Source organism: Protopterus annectens, chromosome 16.part0, assembly GCF_019279795.1.
Source record: "Protopterus annectens isolate FY-2018-M chromosome 16.part0, PAN1.0, whole genome shotgun sequence".
Lineage (NCBI taxonomy): Eukaryota > Metazoa > Chordata > Ceratodontiformes > Protopteridae > Protopterus > Protopterus annectens.
Genome location: NC_056750.1, coordinates 201558542 through 201577382, shown reverse-complemented (window position 1 = coordinate 201577382; position 18841 = coordinate 201558542). Strand labels below are relative to the sequence as shown.

General features: G+C 42.9%; 1 protein-coding gene across 1 annotated transcript in view; it reads left to right on the top strand.

Moving 5' to 3' along the window:
• The window catches only part of LOC122791026 (coiled-coil domain-containing protein 102A-like), a 295863-nt gene that overhangs the window by 89647 nt on the left and 187375 nt on the right, over positions 1 to 18841 (top strand). The window contains exon 2 of the mRNA XM_044058790.1: positions 17502 to 17994. Coding sequence (XP_043914725.1) covers positions 17503 to 17994 — 492 coding nt within the window. The 5' untranslated portion in view covers position 17502. The remainder of the gene's footprint in view (positions 1 to 17501; positions 17995 to 18841) is intronic.

Here is an 18841-nt window from a genome sequence, read left to right as displayed (position 1 = left end):
TATATATGTGTGTGTGTGTGTGTGTGTGTGTGTGTGTGTGTGTGTGTGTGTAAAGGTACTGTGATGTGAAGGGGGGGGGCAGTGTTATATTGCTTACTTGTGTGTCATGGGATTCTGTGTGGTCTGTGACCTGAGGAGTGGGAGCAGATGTTTGTACTGGTAACTGTGTGCCAGTTAGTGCTAATAGGTTATGAAGTATATTCCTACGTGCATGATTAACACTCCCAGTGGAGTGCACAGAAAAGGTAGAATACTGAATATAGAGTAAGTGGACAAGCAGACCATATTAGAATAGTCACATGGTTTATTTCTGTACAATATGTCTGGCAAGGAGAAGGGTGGGAACAGCAATGGCTCTGCTGAAGGAAAGAGCAGAAAGAACAGGTTTCCAGTTACTGGACGGCCTGGTTCTCCATGGCCAGTCCCTCTCCAGGTAGGAGGCTGGTGAACAGTCCTACTGTGAATGTGCTTGGCAGGCCCTTGTGGTTAATATCAGTGCTGTGGGTGAAGAGGACTGCAACTATGAACAGATCCAACACAGGGCCACTGACATTACCTGAAATGCAGTAAAACAAGGTCTCCACCTTGCACAAGAAGTTAGGGCAATAGGTGGTGGGATATCAGTTGAGAAACATTTGACAGAGAGGGAGGAAGTTTGGCCTGTATCAGAGGGGGAACAGACTCCCCACAGCTCCACAGTGTACTGTTTGATCTCAAAGCCAAAGTGCAATGACCCCCCAAGTTTATTCATCACAGATTTCACAGCAGGTATTGTTATGCCTGTTTTACACCATGATTGTGTTTGGTTGCACTTGATATCATTACACATCTCAATAATGTTGTGTACTCTGTTATTGTAGGAAAGTACAGTTGTGTACCTACCATAAATGTAGATGTTCGAGTGTATTCACTGTTGCAGTCATTACTCTTGGGTTATCCTGCTGGCAGGTGACCCACAGTCGGCCAGAATTCCAAAGTCTAGGTCCGGCGTCAGTTGCTGTCACCTCTTCCCTGACGTCAGTGCGCCAGGGGTATAAAAGATGCAACCGACGCCATTTTCTTCAATTTTTCTTGCCCCAGATGTCAGGTGCCCCCAAGTTAGTAAGCTGAAAAAATATGCCAATAAAAATGCATGCACCATCTACAAGCAAATACACCCAATAGGTTGTATAGGATAGAGTAGTGCAGATAGACCCAGCGAAGAAAAAGGGGGAAGATGGGTGGGTAACCTGGACTGCAACAGTGAATACACTCGAACATCTACATTTATGGTAGGTACACAACTGTACTATGCTCATCGTGTTTCACTGTTGCAGTCATTACTCTTGGGTTGAATCCCAAAGCTGAGGATGGGTGGCTGGGCTAAATAGGATTAGGAGAGGCTAAGAGGCCCTGCAGGACTGCAGTGGCAAAGCCTGCTCTGGACTTAGAGTATAGAGGTAAGTGGTAGTGCTTTGTGAAGGTGTGCACTGAACTCCAGGTTGCAGCCTCCAAGATATCTTTGGTTGGTACTCCTCTGAGGAAGGCTGCTGAAGTGGCTGCTGCTCTGGTGGAATGAGGCCTGATGCCCTTAGGCACTGATTTGCCATGTTGAGAATAACAGAAACGGATGCAATGGCCTATCCATTTAGAAATAGTCTGTTTTGAGATAGCCTTTCCTTGTGATGCCGTAGCATAAGACACTAAAAGTTGCTCAGTCTTTCTGAAGGCTTTAGTTCTGTCCAAGTAGAAGCGTAGCTGTCTGTGTATGTCCAAAGAATGTAGAATTTTCTCACCCTTGTTCTGTGGATTTGGATAAAAGGTAGGCAAGTGAATGGTTTGGTTGAGGGCCACACTGGACACCACCTTAGGCATAAATGTAGGGTTTGTCCTCAGAGAAACCCTGTCTGGATGAAAAATGAGGAAAGGTTCCCCAGCCATGAGTGCTTGTAACTCCGAGACTCACCTTGCAGAAGTTAATGCTAGGAGCAGAGCTGTTTTCCAGGATAAGAATTTTATATCTGCTGTTGATGCTGGCTCGAAAGGAGGTAGTGTGAGTTTTTCCAAAACATAATTGAGGTCGCAGGCTGGAATTGGTGCTTTCCTTGGAGGCCTAATGTTTTTGGCCCCTTTGAGGTACTGCCTTATTAAGGGATGTGAAAAAAGAGGTGGTTCCGTATTGTAATGGGCTGAAATGGCAGAGGCATGACTCTTAATTGATGAGAAAGATAGGCCTTTGTTCAGCATCTCAGTTAAGTATTGTAAAATCTGAGGGATATTTGGAATGGATGTGTCAATGCCTTGTTCCTGGTTCCAAGCACAGAATCTTTTCCGTTTGTCTGCATAAGATTTTCTAGTACTGGGCCTCCTGGCCTCCAAGATAACATCCAAGACAGCTTTTGAAAGAGGAGTGTTCTGAAAGGCTACAATATCTGCCATGCTCCCAGATTTAGGGTCCTGAGATGGCTGTGCAGGAGTTGATTGTTTTGTTGGGTCAGCAGGTGAGAAGTTTAGGCAATATCCATGCTGGACCTTGAGACAAGCTCTTTAGGATTGGGTACCAGTGCTAGTGTGGCTAGTCTGGTGCAATCAGTATAATTTTTGGCTTCTCTTGTCTGACCTTTAGGAGTACCCTGGGAAGGAGAGGCAGTGGAGGAAAGGCATATAATGTTAGATTTTTCCAGCTGAAGGATAGGGCGTCCACTTTTCATGCTTGCTTGTGATAAATCCTTGTGCAAAATCTCTGCAATTGGTAGTTGTGTGGGGAGGCAAATAGATCTATTTTTGGGCATCCCCATTTCCTTGTTAACATGCTGAAGACTTGTGGATCCAGTTTCCATTCGTGGGGATCCATGAGGTTTCTGCTTAGATCGTCTGCCAGAGTATTTGTTTTTCCTGGCAGGAATTGTGCTTGCACGTGAACTTTGAAAGCCAATGCTGTGTCCCATAAGGTCATTGCTTGTCTGCAGAGGGGGTTGGAATGTGTACCTCCCTGTTTGTTTATGTACCTCATGACCGTAGTATCGTCTGTCTTTATCAGTAACTGTCCTGGATGAAGCATATCCTTGAAAGCTGTCAGGGTGTTTTGAACAGCTAGCATCTCTTTTTGATTGATGTGAAAATGCATCTGGTTTGCAGGCCATGTGCCCTGAATACATTTTCCTGCCATATGGGCCCCCCAGGCATAATCTGATGCATCCGTTGTCAGTGTTTGCCTGGCTGTGGGTAGACTGAATGGTAGGGCCTTGTTGTGGTGACAGGCTTCTGACCACCATCGAAATTCCTGTTGTAGGCAGGGAATGAGTGCAATTACTGTATCCAGGCTGTGGCAATGCTGAGTCCAAACACTTTTTAGATACCATTGTAGTTTCCTCATATGCAGTCTGGCATATGGAATTAGTAGAATGCAGGATGCCATGAAACCCAAGGCCTGCAGGATATTCCTTGCAGATAAGTGGGTTTTTGTTGCCAATGTTTTGAAGTAAGTAGTCAGATGATTTGTTTGTCTGGCTTGAGATAAGCCATCTGGGCAGTTGTATTTAAGCTTGCACCCAGGAATAATATCTCTTGAGAGGGCACTTGTTTTGATTTCTTTTCATTTACTGTGTACCCTAGGCCAATTAGTAATCTTTTTACAAACGCCAGATGCTGTAGAAGAATATCTTTGTTCTCTGCTTGAATTAGGCAGTCGTCCAAGTAGGGATATATTTGAATTCCTTTTTGTCTGCAAAACGCAATTACTGGTGCCAGGCATTTTGTGAAGACCCTGGGCACAGTAGATAAGCCAAAGGGCAGTGCAGAGAATTGGTAATGCATTGAGCCAGCTATGAATCTGAGGAATCTTCTGCAAGATTGTCTGATTGGAACATGCAGGTATGCCTCCTTTAGGTCCAAAGTTACGAGCCAAGCCTTCTTGCCCAGCATGGGCAGTAGCTGCTGTAGAGTCAACATCTTGAATTTTGGAACTTCCAGAAACGTATTCAGAATAGACAGGTCCAGTATTGATCTCCACGTTTTGTCCTTTCGGGGTACTAGGAAACGTCTGTAGTAAAATCCTTGCCCCTGCTCGTGTTGTGGTACTTGCTGAATGGCCCTCATGTCCATGAGGGCTGTAATTTGTTTTTGTACCTCTGCCCATTGATTGTGTGGCAGGTCTGGCATACTTTTTGACCTTGGTAGAGTGTGAAAGTGGAACCTGTAGCCTTGGGACACTATGTTCAGGACCCATTTGTCTTGGGTAACCATTTGCCAATTTAATGGAAAAAGTGCTAGTTTTCCCCCCAAGAGGGCTGCCAAAAGAGAAGTGCTTGGGTTTGGTAGAGGAACGTCATTGAGACTGTTTCCTGTAAGGCTGTGATTTGTCTTCTCCGCTTTTGGAGGTAGTAGCATCCCATTGCTTCGGCCTGTATGTGCTTGGGGTTGAGATCTGCCTCTGGGACGCCTGTATCTGCCTCTTTGCAGCCTGTCTGACACTGGAAAGGACCAATTTTTTTGAAGGCCAGTTCCTGCTAAACCTGGGTGGCTGTACCTCTAAGAAATCCTTGACTGTCTGCATGGATTTGGCTTTATCCTCCATTTTTTTCAACACCTGTTCTGCTTTAGTGCCAAACAAAGTATCATGCTGTAAAGGTGCATCTAGTAATTTTGCTTTAACATGATCAGGCAGATTCTGTTCCTTTAACCAAGCATGCCTTCTAATAACAGTACCTGTAACAGCGGCCCTGCAAGAGGCCTCCAGTGAATCATAACCACATTGCAATGTATGCCTTCCCACTTGTTCAGTTGCATGCAATAAATCCAACAATTCCTTGTTTTCTGTAATTTCAGTATTTATTAACAATTTCTGTTTTAGCAGTGACATTAAATATTGCTGATATTTAAGCATATGAAACTGACAATTTAAAGCCCTTACAGCCAGGGTAGCAGAGGTGTAGACTTTTTTCCCCCATCTGTCTAGAGACCTAGAATCCCTATCAGAGGGGACAGGGTTTTTTGCAGTGGAGGCTTTGACCCCTTTGGGACCCTGAGAAATAGTTTCTGGGTCAGCAGCGGGGTTTTTTATAGAAATTTATGGGAATCTGGAACCCTGTAGTATCTGTCTGGCTGGGCAGGGGCAGGGGGTAAAGAGTCAGGGGACAGGCCGGACTCTCAAAATACATCATCTACAATGTCTAGAACAGGTGGAATAGCAAGGGGTCTGTGCTGAGGAAGTAGCAGAAAGTCCCTGAGCCTTTTCTTAGATTCAAAATAATCCTGGCTTTCCCAGTGGAAATGCTCCCTCATGGTATGCAGGGTTTCCCCAAAAGAATAATCCTCAGGAGGAGAGGCTGAAGGAATGGATTCTTCAGCATCAGAATCCTCATAAGGAGCATGGAGTAATCCTGTTCAGAAGAGGAATCAGAGGAAATAGAAACCTGATCAGAAGAAAGGCACTCTGTCTCTTGCCTAGGCCTCTTATCAGGAGGGGGATGGGAACCCCTGATCAAAGTAATTAGGTCTTCGGCCATTTTGAGCATCTGTTTTTTAGGCATAGAAGTTTGAGCAGGAGAATGCTGCACTTGTTTCTTTGTCTTTAGAGCTGCTTTAGTCTTTGTCTTTGAAGCTGTAGATGGCTTAATATATAGTTGTGTAGGTCTGAAGACACCCTCAGAAGCCAATGCCTGCTCAGCGGCTCCGGACCCATCTGAGGGAATGATTTCCGAGTTTCCAATACCTTGAGTATCCAGAGGCCTTGTTGGCTCCACGTGGGAGTCGGAAGCGGCCTGTGGCTTTGAGGTAGCGGGCGCCAGGGGCTGCAAAAGCGCCTCACTGAGAACCGGCGAACCGGCAACTGGCCTAGAAGAGGCTTCGTCATCGGTTTTGGACCTGGGATGCCTATCCTTTTCCTTGTCCTTGCATTTTTTGAAAACTCCGGTTGTCGGCTGGTCCGACAGTATTGTATAATTAAATCTTCAGCCAAAGTAATGAAATGCAAAATCAAGCTGATGCTTAATCATGCGCTGGTTGAATCTAGCACAAAACTGACAGCTAGCAACGTTGTGATCAGGGCCTAGGCAAGAAATACAGTAAGAGTGAAAATCCTCATGAGGTATTTGCTTCCCACAAGAAATACAATTGTGAACTTTTTCTAACATCGGACTGGAGCAAGGAAAAAGTTCCCCAACAGGGTAGTTAGCTTTAATGAAGACTTTGGTTCTGAAATTCGAATTTGAAAATCTCAGGAGTCGGCCGACCGGCACATGCGAACTGCTTCTGCTTCGGGCACCGCACGGCAAGAAAGACTGAAGAAAATGGCGTTGGTTGCATCTTTTATACCCCTGGCACACTGACATCAGGGAAGAGGTGACAGCAACCGACGCCGAACCTAGACTTTGGAATTCTGGCCGACTGCGGGTCGCCTGCCAGCAGGATTACCCAAGAGTAATGACTGCAACAGTGAAACACGATGAACATCATCAAAGGTATGACCTCTATGGTCACCTACATGAGTTAAGGTGTTTTCAGTATTGCTGGTATCCACTTTAGTATTAAATCTGTACTAGGGATAAGGGCCAGGTTACAGATAATTATACTAGCCTTTGCACTTTGATGTGTTCACGAGGGATTCTCTATTTAGCGCCACCACCACCACCATGAAACTTCCACCGTCTGATTTTGAGAATCATCAAACTCTGGTGATAATGATCCTGAACAGCTGTCAAGGTCAGGGAGTACAATGTTTGTGATGGACACAGGAAATGTTCAGATAAGATCTTTTCCCAACGCCATGAACACAGCCTCTGTGCCTGAAGACACTCAACAGAAACACACCACACAGAATAAACAGGTTACTGTGGATAGTTTACAGTCAGGGCCAGTCATTTATGAAGTTAAATTCTGCAGTTCCACTTTTTAATGATCTGTTTTATTTTTGTAAAGGTTTAGAAAAACAGAGCAAATCCTACATATGAAGAGTTTTTATGTGTCTGTCACATGAAAGTGACTCATAAGCATAGCTTAGCCTGGTTTATTTCATCAACATGTTGTAATAGTAGTACATGCTCTCCAATATGTATTAGCTTGACTTTGAAATTATAAGCAAAACAAATGAGCATTAAGGTACAGTTTTTATAAATTAGTACTTCTGCAAAGGGGGTGGGGGGGGGGCTTCATCACACATCAGAGGCTTATGCCTCACATCCCTATATCAAAAGGTACTAAATGAGGTCATACAGCCTCAGAGTAAATTTAATAATTGACACAGATTTATCAGATAGCCAACTATTGTTGTGACTTCTATTTACTTATTTATTATAATTTGATAACTGGACAGGTGGGTTGGTCACAAGATCCTTTTCAGACATGACATGACCGGGTAGAAAAGGACAGCAGGTTAGTACATCAGAGATATCACACTAGTTAGAAAAAAAACTATTTACAAGGCAGATAGAAAAATACAACAAAATACAGGTATGCAACAAATATTTTGAGCAGACAAATATTACCATGCAATAAAGAAAGACAACTGCAAATCTGCAAATAATATTTTGAGTACATGAATGCATAGAATTGTCAGTTACATCTTCTTTCTTATAGTGCATAATTCTAAATTATTTGTGCTTTTCATCTGTCAGTACAAAAATATTCAGGAACAACATCACACGTGTTAAAAATAGCACGATATTTATGGGATCACAGGTAAGTTCTACTCTAGCTGCCCTTGTGGGCTATTTTAAGCCTAGCCAGTTTCTTTTTTGTGCTTGAATTAACCTTTCCTATTTGCTTATAGATTGGTCTTACCAATCCCTTTGTCAATAATTATATATTACCCCTAGTGAGAATAACTGCATTGATATCATAGGTAATTTGAGAATGCCCATGCATTAAGAAGCTGCCTCTGGCCATTAGTAATACAGGGGGCAACCTGGGGCAAATCTTCTGTATCCCAACCATGTATCCAAGTTGTGCTTAAATACAGTCAGGGATGAGCACTGTTTATTTGGATGGGAAGTCTGTTCTACAGTAGCAGTATCTTCTGTGAGATATACCCTCCAAACTGTTCTGTTGATGTTGTGGAAGAGGTTTAGATCATAGATGGAGTATTTCTGATGCCACTGACTTGCAGTAATGAGTTAGTTGGAGGATACCTTTTATGCCAAACCCAGGGAACCTCTTAGCAGTTTGTAGGATAGCAAATATAGAGACAGGGCTTTGAGTTGATTCATGTAGAACATGTCGTTTTAGCGAGGTATCTCTGTGGGTGTTTCAGTTATTGGATGTGTTTTGACAAATACATGCCAAAGTGGGCATTATATTCAATGAATGGCCTAATGAGGGCTGAGTAAAGGGGGGGCAATGACATCCCTACAGTTAGACATCATCCCTTTGTTTATAAGCTGTGCAATAAACAAGGACTTTCTTACAGCAATAGACATATGTTGGCTGAACATTAGGTAACTGTCCACATAAGTTCCCTAATTCCATACAACTGAGTCAGATCGTAGGGGCATATTGTCAATGTGGTAGTTCCCTGGGGTGGATGACTTCCCAATTGATATGATAATGCATTTTTGGCATTTAGTTTCAGTCCATGATTTTGGCAAATCAAAAAAAACCTTCCTGCAAGATGACTAATTTTGTATTATGTATATCAGCAAGTCTTCCTTGTCTCACTGCACTATGTAAACATTATCACGAAAGAATATAAAAATAAAATAATATGTTTGTAGTATTGGATTGTGAATGACAATTCTTTTATTCTCATGGTATCTTGATTTCAACAAAATTACGTGGCCTGAAACAAATTTCTTTGATACCAGCCAGCCGACCCTTGCAAAGTAATTCACATCAGTAAAAAAGTAATCAAGAATTCACCTGATAAATTAAAAGAAAAAAACATAATAAATTTATTCAGCAGTTTGGAAATGGGGCTGAAAGAATGGATATGCAGACAATTCTGCATCACACCGGTCCAGATGAGAGTCTGCTGTGAAAGAGACTCCAAACAAATGACTAGACTTCTTAGAGCTGCTTGTGAATGCTTTTCAGGTCTAGCGACATAACTTCACTTAATTATGTTGATGATGTCTGAAATGTAAAACTGGTTTATGATGTCAGTGAACCCATGTTATAACATTCACATTTGCAGGTTAACAATGAAGAAAATAAAAATACAACCACCAAACAGGTTTAGAACGAAGAACATACAGTGACAATTTCCTTAAACTACTCAATAGGTACGAGTTACAATAGCAGAAACCCAAACCAGAATAATACTCTAATGGTAGTGCCTTGTAAATATTAGATCCTTTACATCCCTCTCTCCCCTCCCCCATCTATGTAGTCACCCCAGAAAAATAAGTTGTGTTACTTAACAATACTTGGAAAAGAGGGGTACAATAGATGTTCGTGTTTCACTGCTGCAGTCCTAACCATTGGGTTATCCATGCTGTGGTAGCCCTTAGTCGGTCCGAATACCAGAGTCAAGGTTTTGTGCATTGGCTGCTGTCGCTTGCTGGGTGACATCAGGTTGTCCGAGCTATAAAGGAGAGCAGGTGATGCCATTGCCTCAGTCTTTCTTGCTGTGGAGCCCATAGCAAAAGCAATTCGCAACAGTGCCAGTCGGCTATTTCTAGATTTCGAACTTCAGCTGAAAATGTCTAAAGCTAAGTACCCCGTTGGGGATCCTTCTTTTTTCTTGCACTAACCAATGTCTGAAAAAGTCAATAACTGTCTTACCTGTGGAAACTAAATACCACTCCGAGACTTCCATTTTTACTGTGTCACTTGCTTAGGCCCAGATCACGACTTACCCCTCTGTCGGTTCTGTGCCCTCTTTAACGCTAGAACTATTCGTCATAGAGCTCTATTTGTAGCCAGTTATTTTCATCTTCCATCTCTGATTACCGATATGGCATCTGTCAATCAGCAAACCGCAGATCTTCTGAAAAAACGTAAAGATAAGGATAGAGACAGACCACATTAGGCCAAGCCTTCCAACGACACCACCGCTAAAAGGGTCGTCAGTTCTTCGGGAATTCAGTGAGTCGCTTTCGCAGCCCCTGATGCCCAACTCGATTACTTCACAGGCCCCTACTGAGACCCTTTTGGAATCCTGTATGCCGCTGATGACTGCACCATCTAACAAGCCTTCGGCTGTCTTTCCCTCTGTTGGGTCCAGAGCCGCTAAGCAGGCACCGGCTTCCAAGGATACCGCTCACACTTCAGAATTCACTGCAAGGCCCTCGCCCTCTCTTCCGACTAACACACTGACAGCACCAAGGGATACCATTCAGGCCAGACCTATAGCTACTCCTAAGAAAACAGCAAAAAGTCTCCATTCCACTACTCCTCCCCCTTCTCAAACTAGAATGTTTAAAATGGCGGAGGATCTCATCACTTTCATCTGGGGTAATCAGGCCACTCCAGCCAAAAGGAGAAGGGAACCTTCTCCAGACATCCAATCGGATTTAGACTGAAAGGGATCTGACTCCTCTGTTTTTGAAGAGGAAAATCCTCTTACTGCCTATGAAGACTTCCTTCTGCTTCACCTCCGGAGGACTTTTCCTTTGGGGAAACCCTCCACATCCTCAGGGAACACTTTCAATGGGAATCAACAGATTTCCCCTCAAACCTAGAAAAGACTAAAAAAGTTTCTGGACCTACCCCAGCACAGGCCTCTGGCCATCCCACCCATCCTGGAGGTGGTAGATGATGTTTAGCAAGAATCCAGCCTTACTCCTGACACCCTTCCACCTGCCCCCCAGAAAACCTGACAGGTACTACAGGGTACCTGACTCACATAAATTCCTCTACAGAAATCCTATACCAGATCCAGAGGTGATTACTCAGGGACTTAAGGGAATTAAGGCTACCTCTGCAAATAATCCTACTTCCTCAGACAACGAATCCAGGGCCCTGAACAGATGGAGTAAAAAAAAGTATATACCTCTGCAACTTTAACTATAAGGGTTCTCAACTGTCAGTTCCATATGTTAAAATATCAACAGCACACTTTGGAACTTTTGAAAGAGAAAATTTCTGCTTTACCAGATTTTGCCAGCAATAAAGAAATAGCAGAATTACTGCACTCTTCATCTCAGGTGGCAAAGCATTCCTTGCACTGTGGATTTGACACCCTAGAAGCTTCGAGCAGGGCAGCAGTGACAGGACCTGTTATCAGAAGACATGCATGGTTGAAGGAACAACCTCTCCCTGATCATGTCAAAGCTAAAATTATGGATGCGCCTCTTGACAAAGACCACTTTTCTTCGGACAGAACACTGAAGAGGTACTTAAAAAGATGGAAGACAAAGCAAAGCAAAATCGATACAGACTGTTAAAGATTTTCTTCAAGTACAGCCTCCTAGGTTCAGTGGAAATGTTCCCTCTAAACACTGGTCCTTTCCTGCACCAAACAGACAGGCACAAGGCAAAACCCATAGGGACAGACCCACCAGGACTCAAACGCAGGGCCAGCAAAGAATTAAACAGTGGCCCCCTCAAACTCTAGAGCAGGGAGTTCAAAAACAACCCTGTATGGAAAAAACTCTCAATGACTACCTTTCCTATCTCTACCTGCCTCCACCACACCAAAATCTAGGAGGAAGGCTATCTCTATGCAGAGAAAATTGGAACTCTATAACAAAAGATCAATGGGTCTTAAAAATCATTGCTCAGGGTACAAATTCATTTTCTAAGAACTGACACCTCCAAGAGGGTACCCAGACCTACCTCCAAACCAGTGGGCAGAAGCACTAAAACAAGTGCAAAACCTAATATCCCTAGGGACAGTAGAACCTGTACCTCCAGAACAAGTTGCAAAAGGATTCTATTCCAGACTATTCCTTGTTCCCAGGAAAGAGGGGACTTGCCATCCCATCCTGGACCTATCCTTTCTCAATACCTTCCTAGTAATCTCAAAATTCAAAATGCTTACCTTACAACAGCTTCTACCAGTGCTGCCAAACAAAGCTTGGATGGTCACCTTAGACCTAAAGGATGCTTACCTGCACATCCCAATAAGGGAATCATCCAGAAAATTCCTGTGCTTCAGAGCAGGATCACTACACTTTCAATTCTCTGCTTTGCCCTTTGGCTTATCTACTGCTCCCAGGGTATTCACCAAATGTCTATCTTCGGCTGTTGCCTTTTGCTGGCAAAACAATGTACAGATTTATCCTTACCTGGATGACTGTCTCATCCAGGCAGACTGCAAGGAACTGCTCCTGCAGCACCTCTCATTTGTAAAAACCCTACTCACCTCTCTGGGTTTACTATCAATGAAAGGAAATCAAAACAGACACCTACCAGGAAAATAATATTTCTGGGAGCCTTACTGGACACAGAACAGCAAATGGCCTTTCTGTCCCCAGAAAAACAAAGTTTCCTACCATAATACTTCACTACTCTGGCCTCCCAAACCCAGCTTTCTGCCAGGAAGTTCCTACAAGCTCTAGGGTACATAGCCTCATGCATCCTCCTCTTATTTCAGGCCAGACTACACATGAGGAATATTCAGTGGTACCTAAAGAACCTATGATGGCAACACTCACAACCTCTGGACACCTCCCTGCCTGTGATCCTTTGCATAAGATCTGAGTTCCTCTGGTGGGCCCAGGCCTATGCTCTTAACAAGAGGCTTCCATTCACCCTCCATCCATCAGACCAGACCACACCCTCCGTTCATCAGACCAGACCATAACTACAGATTCTTCGGACATTGCCTGGGGCACTCATCTAGAAGGCAGATGCACCCAAGGTCTCTGGGACACACAAATACTACCCTTGCACATCAACCAAAAGGAAATGATAGCAGTACAAAATGCTCTGGCATCCTTCAAACCCTGCCTCAAAGCAGGGGTTCTTCTCATAAAAACAGACAACACAACAGTCATGTGGTACATCAACAAACAGGGAGGGAGTCAATCTTACCCCCTGAACAGACTAGCCATGAACTGTGGCTAGCAGCCTCATCCATGGGACTACATCTTATAGCCCAATACCTACTGGGCATCAACAACACCCTGCAGACCACCTAAGCAGAAACCTGCCGGACCCACATGAATGGGAAATACACAGAGACATTTTTCTGCACATTACCCACACATGGGGGACCCCCCAGGTGGACCTCTTTGCCTCTCCTTTAAATCACCAAGTACAGAAATGCTGCACCAGGGAGTACCATCACCTGGTCTGGAAGGTTGATGCCCTGACCTTCCCTTGGAATACCCTCTTTGTGTATGCATTTCTACCTCTATCTCTCATTCCAAAAGTACTAATCAAGATAAGGGAGGAAAAACCAAGAGCAATACTCATTGCCCCAGATCGGTCCAAACAGCACTGGTACCTACTGCTGCGCAGCCTATCCCACCAGCCCCCCTGGCAGCTACCTCTGATGCCTCACCTGCTATCCCAGGGGTGTGGGAACAATGCTGCACCCAGACCTTCACACACTCAAGCTCTCAGCATGGCTTATTCTACCAAAACCAACAAGGAATCTATGCTAAGCAAGCAAGTAATTGACATCATCACAGAAGCCAGAAGGCCCAGCACCAGAAACTCTTATGCTGGAAAATGGAAAAGATAATGCTCCTGGAGCCAGTCCAAGGGGGCAGACATACACCTGCCACCCATTCCTCTTATTCTAGATTATCTTGCTGAGCTTCTTAAAGGGTCTCTCCTTCTCCTCCATAAAGATCCATGCCTCTGCTATCTCAGCACACTTTGATACAGAACAGCCATTGTTCTCCCACCCTGTTATCAAACAATTCCTTAGAGGAGCCTCTAATATCAGGCCTCCCAGAAGACAGCCCATCCCAGCCTGGGACCTGAACTATGTTTTAGAAAAGCTTACTCTGCCTCCCTTCGAGCCTGCAGCATCCTCAGAGCTAAAGTGCCTCTCTTGGAAGACTGCTTTTCTCCTGGCTGTTACTTCAGCCAGGAGAGTGTCATCTTCCATGCAGACAGGGTCTCCCTGAGAACCAATCCCTCCTTAATGCCAAAGGTGGTTTTAGATGTTACCCTCAACCAGGCCATCCATCTGCCCACCTTCTTCCCTAACCCTCAGAACAAGGGGGAAAGGATACTGCATTATTTGGATGTGCACAGGCAACTCAGATTTTATCTGGATCATACAAAGACATTTAGGAAAACTGACCAACTCTTGGTCAGCTTTAAAACAGGGGCACAGGGGAAACCAATATCCAAACAGACCATTTCCAAATGGATAGCACACTGCATCCAATTTTGCTACTCCTTGCATGGAAAACCACTCCCTATGACCAAAAGAACCCATTCCACTAGGGCAACCTCTACTTCCACAGCATTCTTTAGAGGGGTACCCACCAAGGACATCCTGGAAGCTGCCACATGTACTTCATTCCACACCTTCACCAAACATTACCATCCGAATGTATTCTCAAAAGCTAGGGCTGGGTTTGTCTCTGCAATTCTGCAGGGCATGCTCACCCAAACTTAAGTTTCTATCAACCTTCCACCCTTCTACTCAGCTTTGGGAATCTCCCCAATGGTTAGGACTGCAGCAGTGAAACATGAAGAACATAGTACAGTTGTGTACACTTACCATAAATGTAGATGTTTGAGTGTATTCACTGCTGCAGTCATGCTTTCCTTCCCTCCTTCCCCCTGATATCTGCTTTCCTTAGAGAGACACATATTTCTATGGGGGTCTCTGACCCCAGGACTACTAATAATTATTAAAATTGGACTTCTTTGGTTGGTTAAGGCAAGAAAACCTGAGGTAATGGCATTGCCTGCTCTCCTTTATAGCTCGGATGACCTGACGTCACCCAGCAAGCGACAGCAACTGATGCACAAAACCTTGACTCTGGTATTTGGACCGACTGAGGGCTACCACAGCATGGATAACCCAATGGTCAGGACTGCAGCAGTGAACACACTCGAACATCTACATTTATGGTGAGTGTACACATTTGTATTTTAGTAACAGGATAATATGTTGCAGGTAATCATGTAGTAAAAGCCACTAAATGGAATTATAAAGTGTGTTTTGCTTCATTTTGTAGGTGATAAGCAAAGAAGGATGGAGGATTACACTCCATGGATTTTTATTTTTTTGTTTCTTTAGAGTTGTCAACATGAAGTTGTTTACTTTCTTATGATTTCAGCTCCATTTTTCCTCCGTTCAGCTTCGCAAATCATTTTCATTTTTTTAAAAATGTCAGTTTTCCTTCTGAAAGCCTTTCATTTTTCTCTCCCTTCCCCTTCTCAAAGCTGGACTTCTCTTTTCTCCATTCCAGGGTAGAGATACAAGAAGCATGATATAATTCTAAACTAAATAATACAGAATTGTAGAAGACCAAAGCAAAAAGGCTGAAGTGTGCTAAAGCCAAAAGATTCAGCTTTTCTAATTTGGTGAAATACTTTCAAATATTTGTTGGAAATAGTTCTTAAATGCTGTACTAACTCTACATACAAATAGTAAAACTGCATGCTACCACATTTTTTGATATACCAAAAAGAATGAGAATAAACAGTCATACTGCAGAAAGGTTCTAATCCCCGCAAGGGTAGCTCAGTGGAGCAGTAGTTAGTGTTGCTGCCTCACAGCAAGAGGTTCTCTGGTTTGATTCGCGGGTGGGGTACCTTCTATGCAGAGTCTGCTTGTCCTTCCTCTGGGTGTTTTTCTGGTTTTCTCCTGCATTTCAAAGACATGCGTCTAAAGTGGTTTTCCCCGGGCCTCTGTTGAAAATAGGCTCTGTCCCAATTGGGCTTTCCTAGTAAACAAATATAAAATAAAAATAATAAAAATAAATACCACTGACCTATTGACCTATGAGAAGTATTTGCATTACAACTGATGAGCATACTGTAAAACAGACTAAATATAAACCATCGGTGTAGTACCTTTGCAGCAATGAAAGCTCGCCTGCAGTCCTCAAATTGGGGGCTAGATTCACCCCCCCACTCCTCTTATATTTTATGACAGAGGTTGCACAGTACTGCGGACAGCAAAATCATGGTTATGTTGGAAAATCATGTACTCTATTATCCCTGAGTCTGCAATATATATATATATATATTAGTAGTGTGGGATGTGTGCCAGGCCATCATCAAAATTTAAAACCTTACAGTTAAGACCACCTAATTATTTTATCTGCAGTATTTTTATTTATTTATTATAGCTCTTATTGATATGTATTAAACATATATTTTGTTTTATAAAATACGTTGTCTTATGCACTCACAAAATTCAGACTAGACACAGGCATAAATAGCAGTGACAAACATAGTCAAACATTTGTTTGTAGTCTGAAAGGAAAGAGCCTCAGATGATTTTCCTTTGTGATTTGCAACAGGAATTTTAATACCTATGTTGTTAATCTTTTCTAACAATAAATTTCACTTTTCTCTCATAGTAAACTAAATAGAAGGTATGTACAACCAGAAACAGTTCACACATTTTCTGTAGTGGCTTTCTGACCATTTGAGTAATACTTGTGACTCATCTAATTTCGATTTGTCATTTTGTTATGCTCCCAAGATGACTGTCTTCAGCCTCCCCCATTTCCTGAAACGCAGTCCAGCATAACATAATATTCTTCCCAGTCATTTTCAAAGAATGACTCAGTATATATTAGAATAGATGGATGCCAATGACTCTGCCTGGGGAGGCAGGTAGAGGGCGAAGTAAACAGATAATGGCCTGCTGAGGGGAAAAACAATGGAACATTTCATTCCAGGATCACATTCAGGTGCAGATAAAAGAACTAAACCACACTTACTATATCCATTTAGAAGGGAGAAGCTAAACATTCGGGGCTTGCCCTGGAATGCACAGAAGCACATGTCCATACTGGTTATCCAGTTGAGTACATAGCTATAGTAGAGCAAGGTAGGGCATGTTGCAAAAAAGCCACATAGGACAAATACTGCAACAGCCTGGACTTTCCAATGTCTGGCATTTTACTCTCTTATGCAGGTACTATATGAGAAGAATGAATGCACAAATTTTAAGCAGCATGTTAAGGAAACCAAGTCAGAAGTCAGTGGTGATGCAATAATTAAATAACTAAATAAGTGTGCATGGTTCCCACTAGCAATAGTCAATAGCAATAGTAGTACCACAAGTCAACCAGTTGTTTTTCTGACTTTGTTTTTTCATTGTTGTCCTTTCTGACTTTAACATTTTCTATCAGTTACTGTGACACTTTTTCAATTTGGTTTGATTTGTAGTCTGGATCATTGCTGATAACAGTCTACAAGGATCAGTTTACTCAACAGTTAACAAGTGAGTGAATAAGTTACTGTTAGCCAGATATTCAGTGCAGTGTGAGCATTTCTTGTATTTATCATTTACTGGTTTCAAACAAATTTTGTTAATAAATTACCAATTAATTGCCTTGCTCTTTGTGATTTCTGAGAAAATTATGCCCATCATGATAGCACCTATTTTAATATCTTTCAGTGTAATTACTAAAGAGTTTATACTTTTTATGATAATACTACCAATAGTAATATTGATAGTAATAATGTTCGTCCATCTTTTTTTGTCCATGCAGTATGAGTCTCGATACACGCAGTGATTACAGTGGCTTTCCCTCAGACACTGAGGATGACTTCCCTCTTCAGGCACCTACGTTCCATCATAAGGTCAGTCTTTCCTCAGTTGGCCACCAGCAGTATAAGCTGGGGGGGTCAGGGCATGAGGAATGTGCACGGCAGCTCGCTGAGGCCAAGATGATTTCCACGAACTTGGAGAAGACTGTGCACTGGTGGGCAGACTGTACCACAAAGTGGAGGGAAAAGTGGAGAAAGGTAAACATGGAAAAGACTAAGGCACGGAAGGAGGCTCGGCAGCTGAAACAGCGACTAGAGCTGCTAACTAAAGAGCTGGTTGAATTGAAGATGGAAAAGGAAGAGCAGCTGGAACGTAAGACCAGTCCAAACAAAAAGCCATTGGATAGTCCAGAAAATGTTGAAGCTGTCAGAGAGGCAGAAGTGGAGAAAGATTGTCATCTTGTGCCCAGTGTACAGCAGCCTTCACAAAAGCAGGTATAAAATTAAGTCTAGATTTATATTCTATCACATTAGAGACATCATGAGTCCTTGTCCAGTAGCAGGTTATAGGGGTTATGGAAAAGAAATGAACAGTAGAACCCTCTGCCTTATTCTCTTAACTTGTGGGTGTTTATTTATCATTAATTCATCATATAATGTTGCTGTTGTCTTCCTTATTTAATCTTGTAAGATAGTCAGTGGTGTATCTCAATTGTTTTCAGTTTTGAACACAAGTTTAGTGTGCATTTATTGCTTTCTTTATGATGTTTTCTTTCTGTTATGTAATGCATTACCAGCCAGCTCCACAGGCATATAGGAATAAAGCGCTGACGTGACATTTACTCTTGTTTCAGGCACCAGCTGGAGCTAGCTTGGGAGGAAGGAAGGAGTGACATGGCTATCCCAGCTTGCCTTTCCTTGGGATGAGGGGCAAGGATTATGTCCTGGCACTTGCTCCTTTTGTAGAATTCCCAATGGAAACTCAATGACAGTGCTAACTTAAAGTGGGCAAGGTAGTCTTAAGGGTATTACGTTACCCATAGAAGGAAGCAACACACCCTTGGTAATATCAGTTGCAATCATGCTGAATCCTGTAGTGGTTATGGGCAAGCATAGTGAGACTGGGGACCTAAAAGTCACAAAATTCCCTCTTTTCATATAACTGACAGCTCTGCTCTCTGAAGCTCAGTTATTGCCTCCTGAGAGTGCTCAATGGTCACCAAAGCAGAAAGGGGAAAAAAGCTAGGAGAAATATTAATAATAATAACTTTCTCAAAGCATATTTGTTTAGACCATGGAAATGCAAAACACTGTTTTAAAAGCTTTGATTTTTTTTATATTG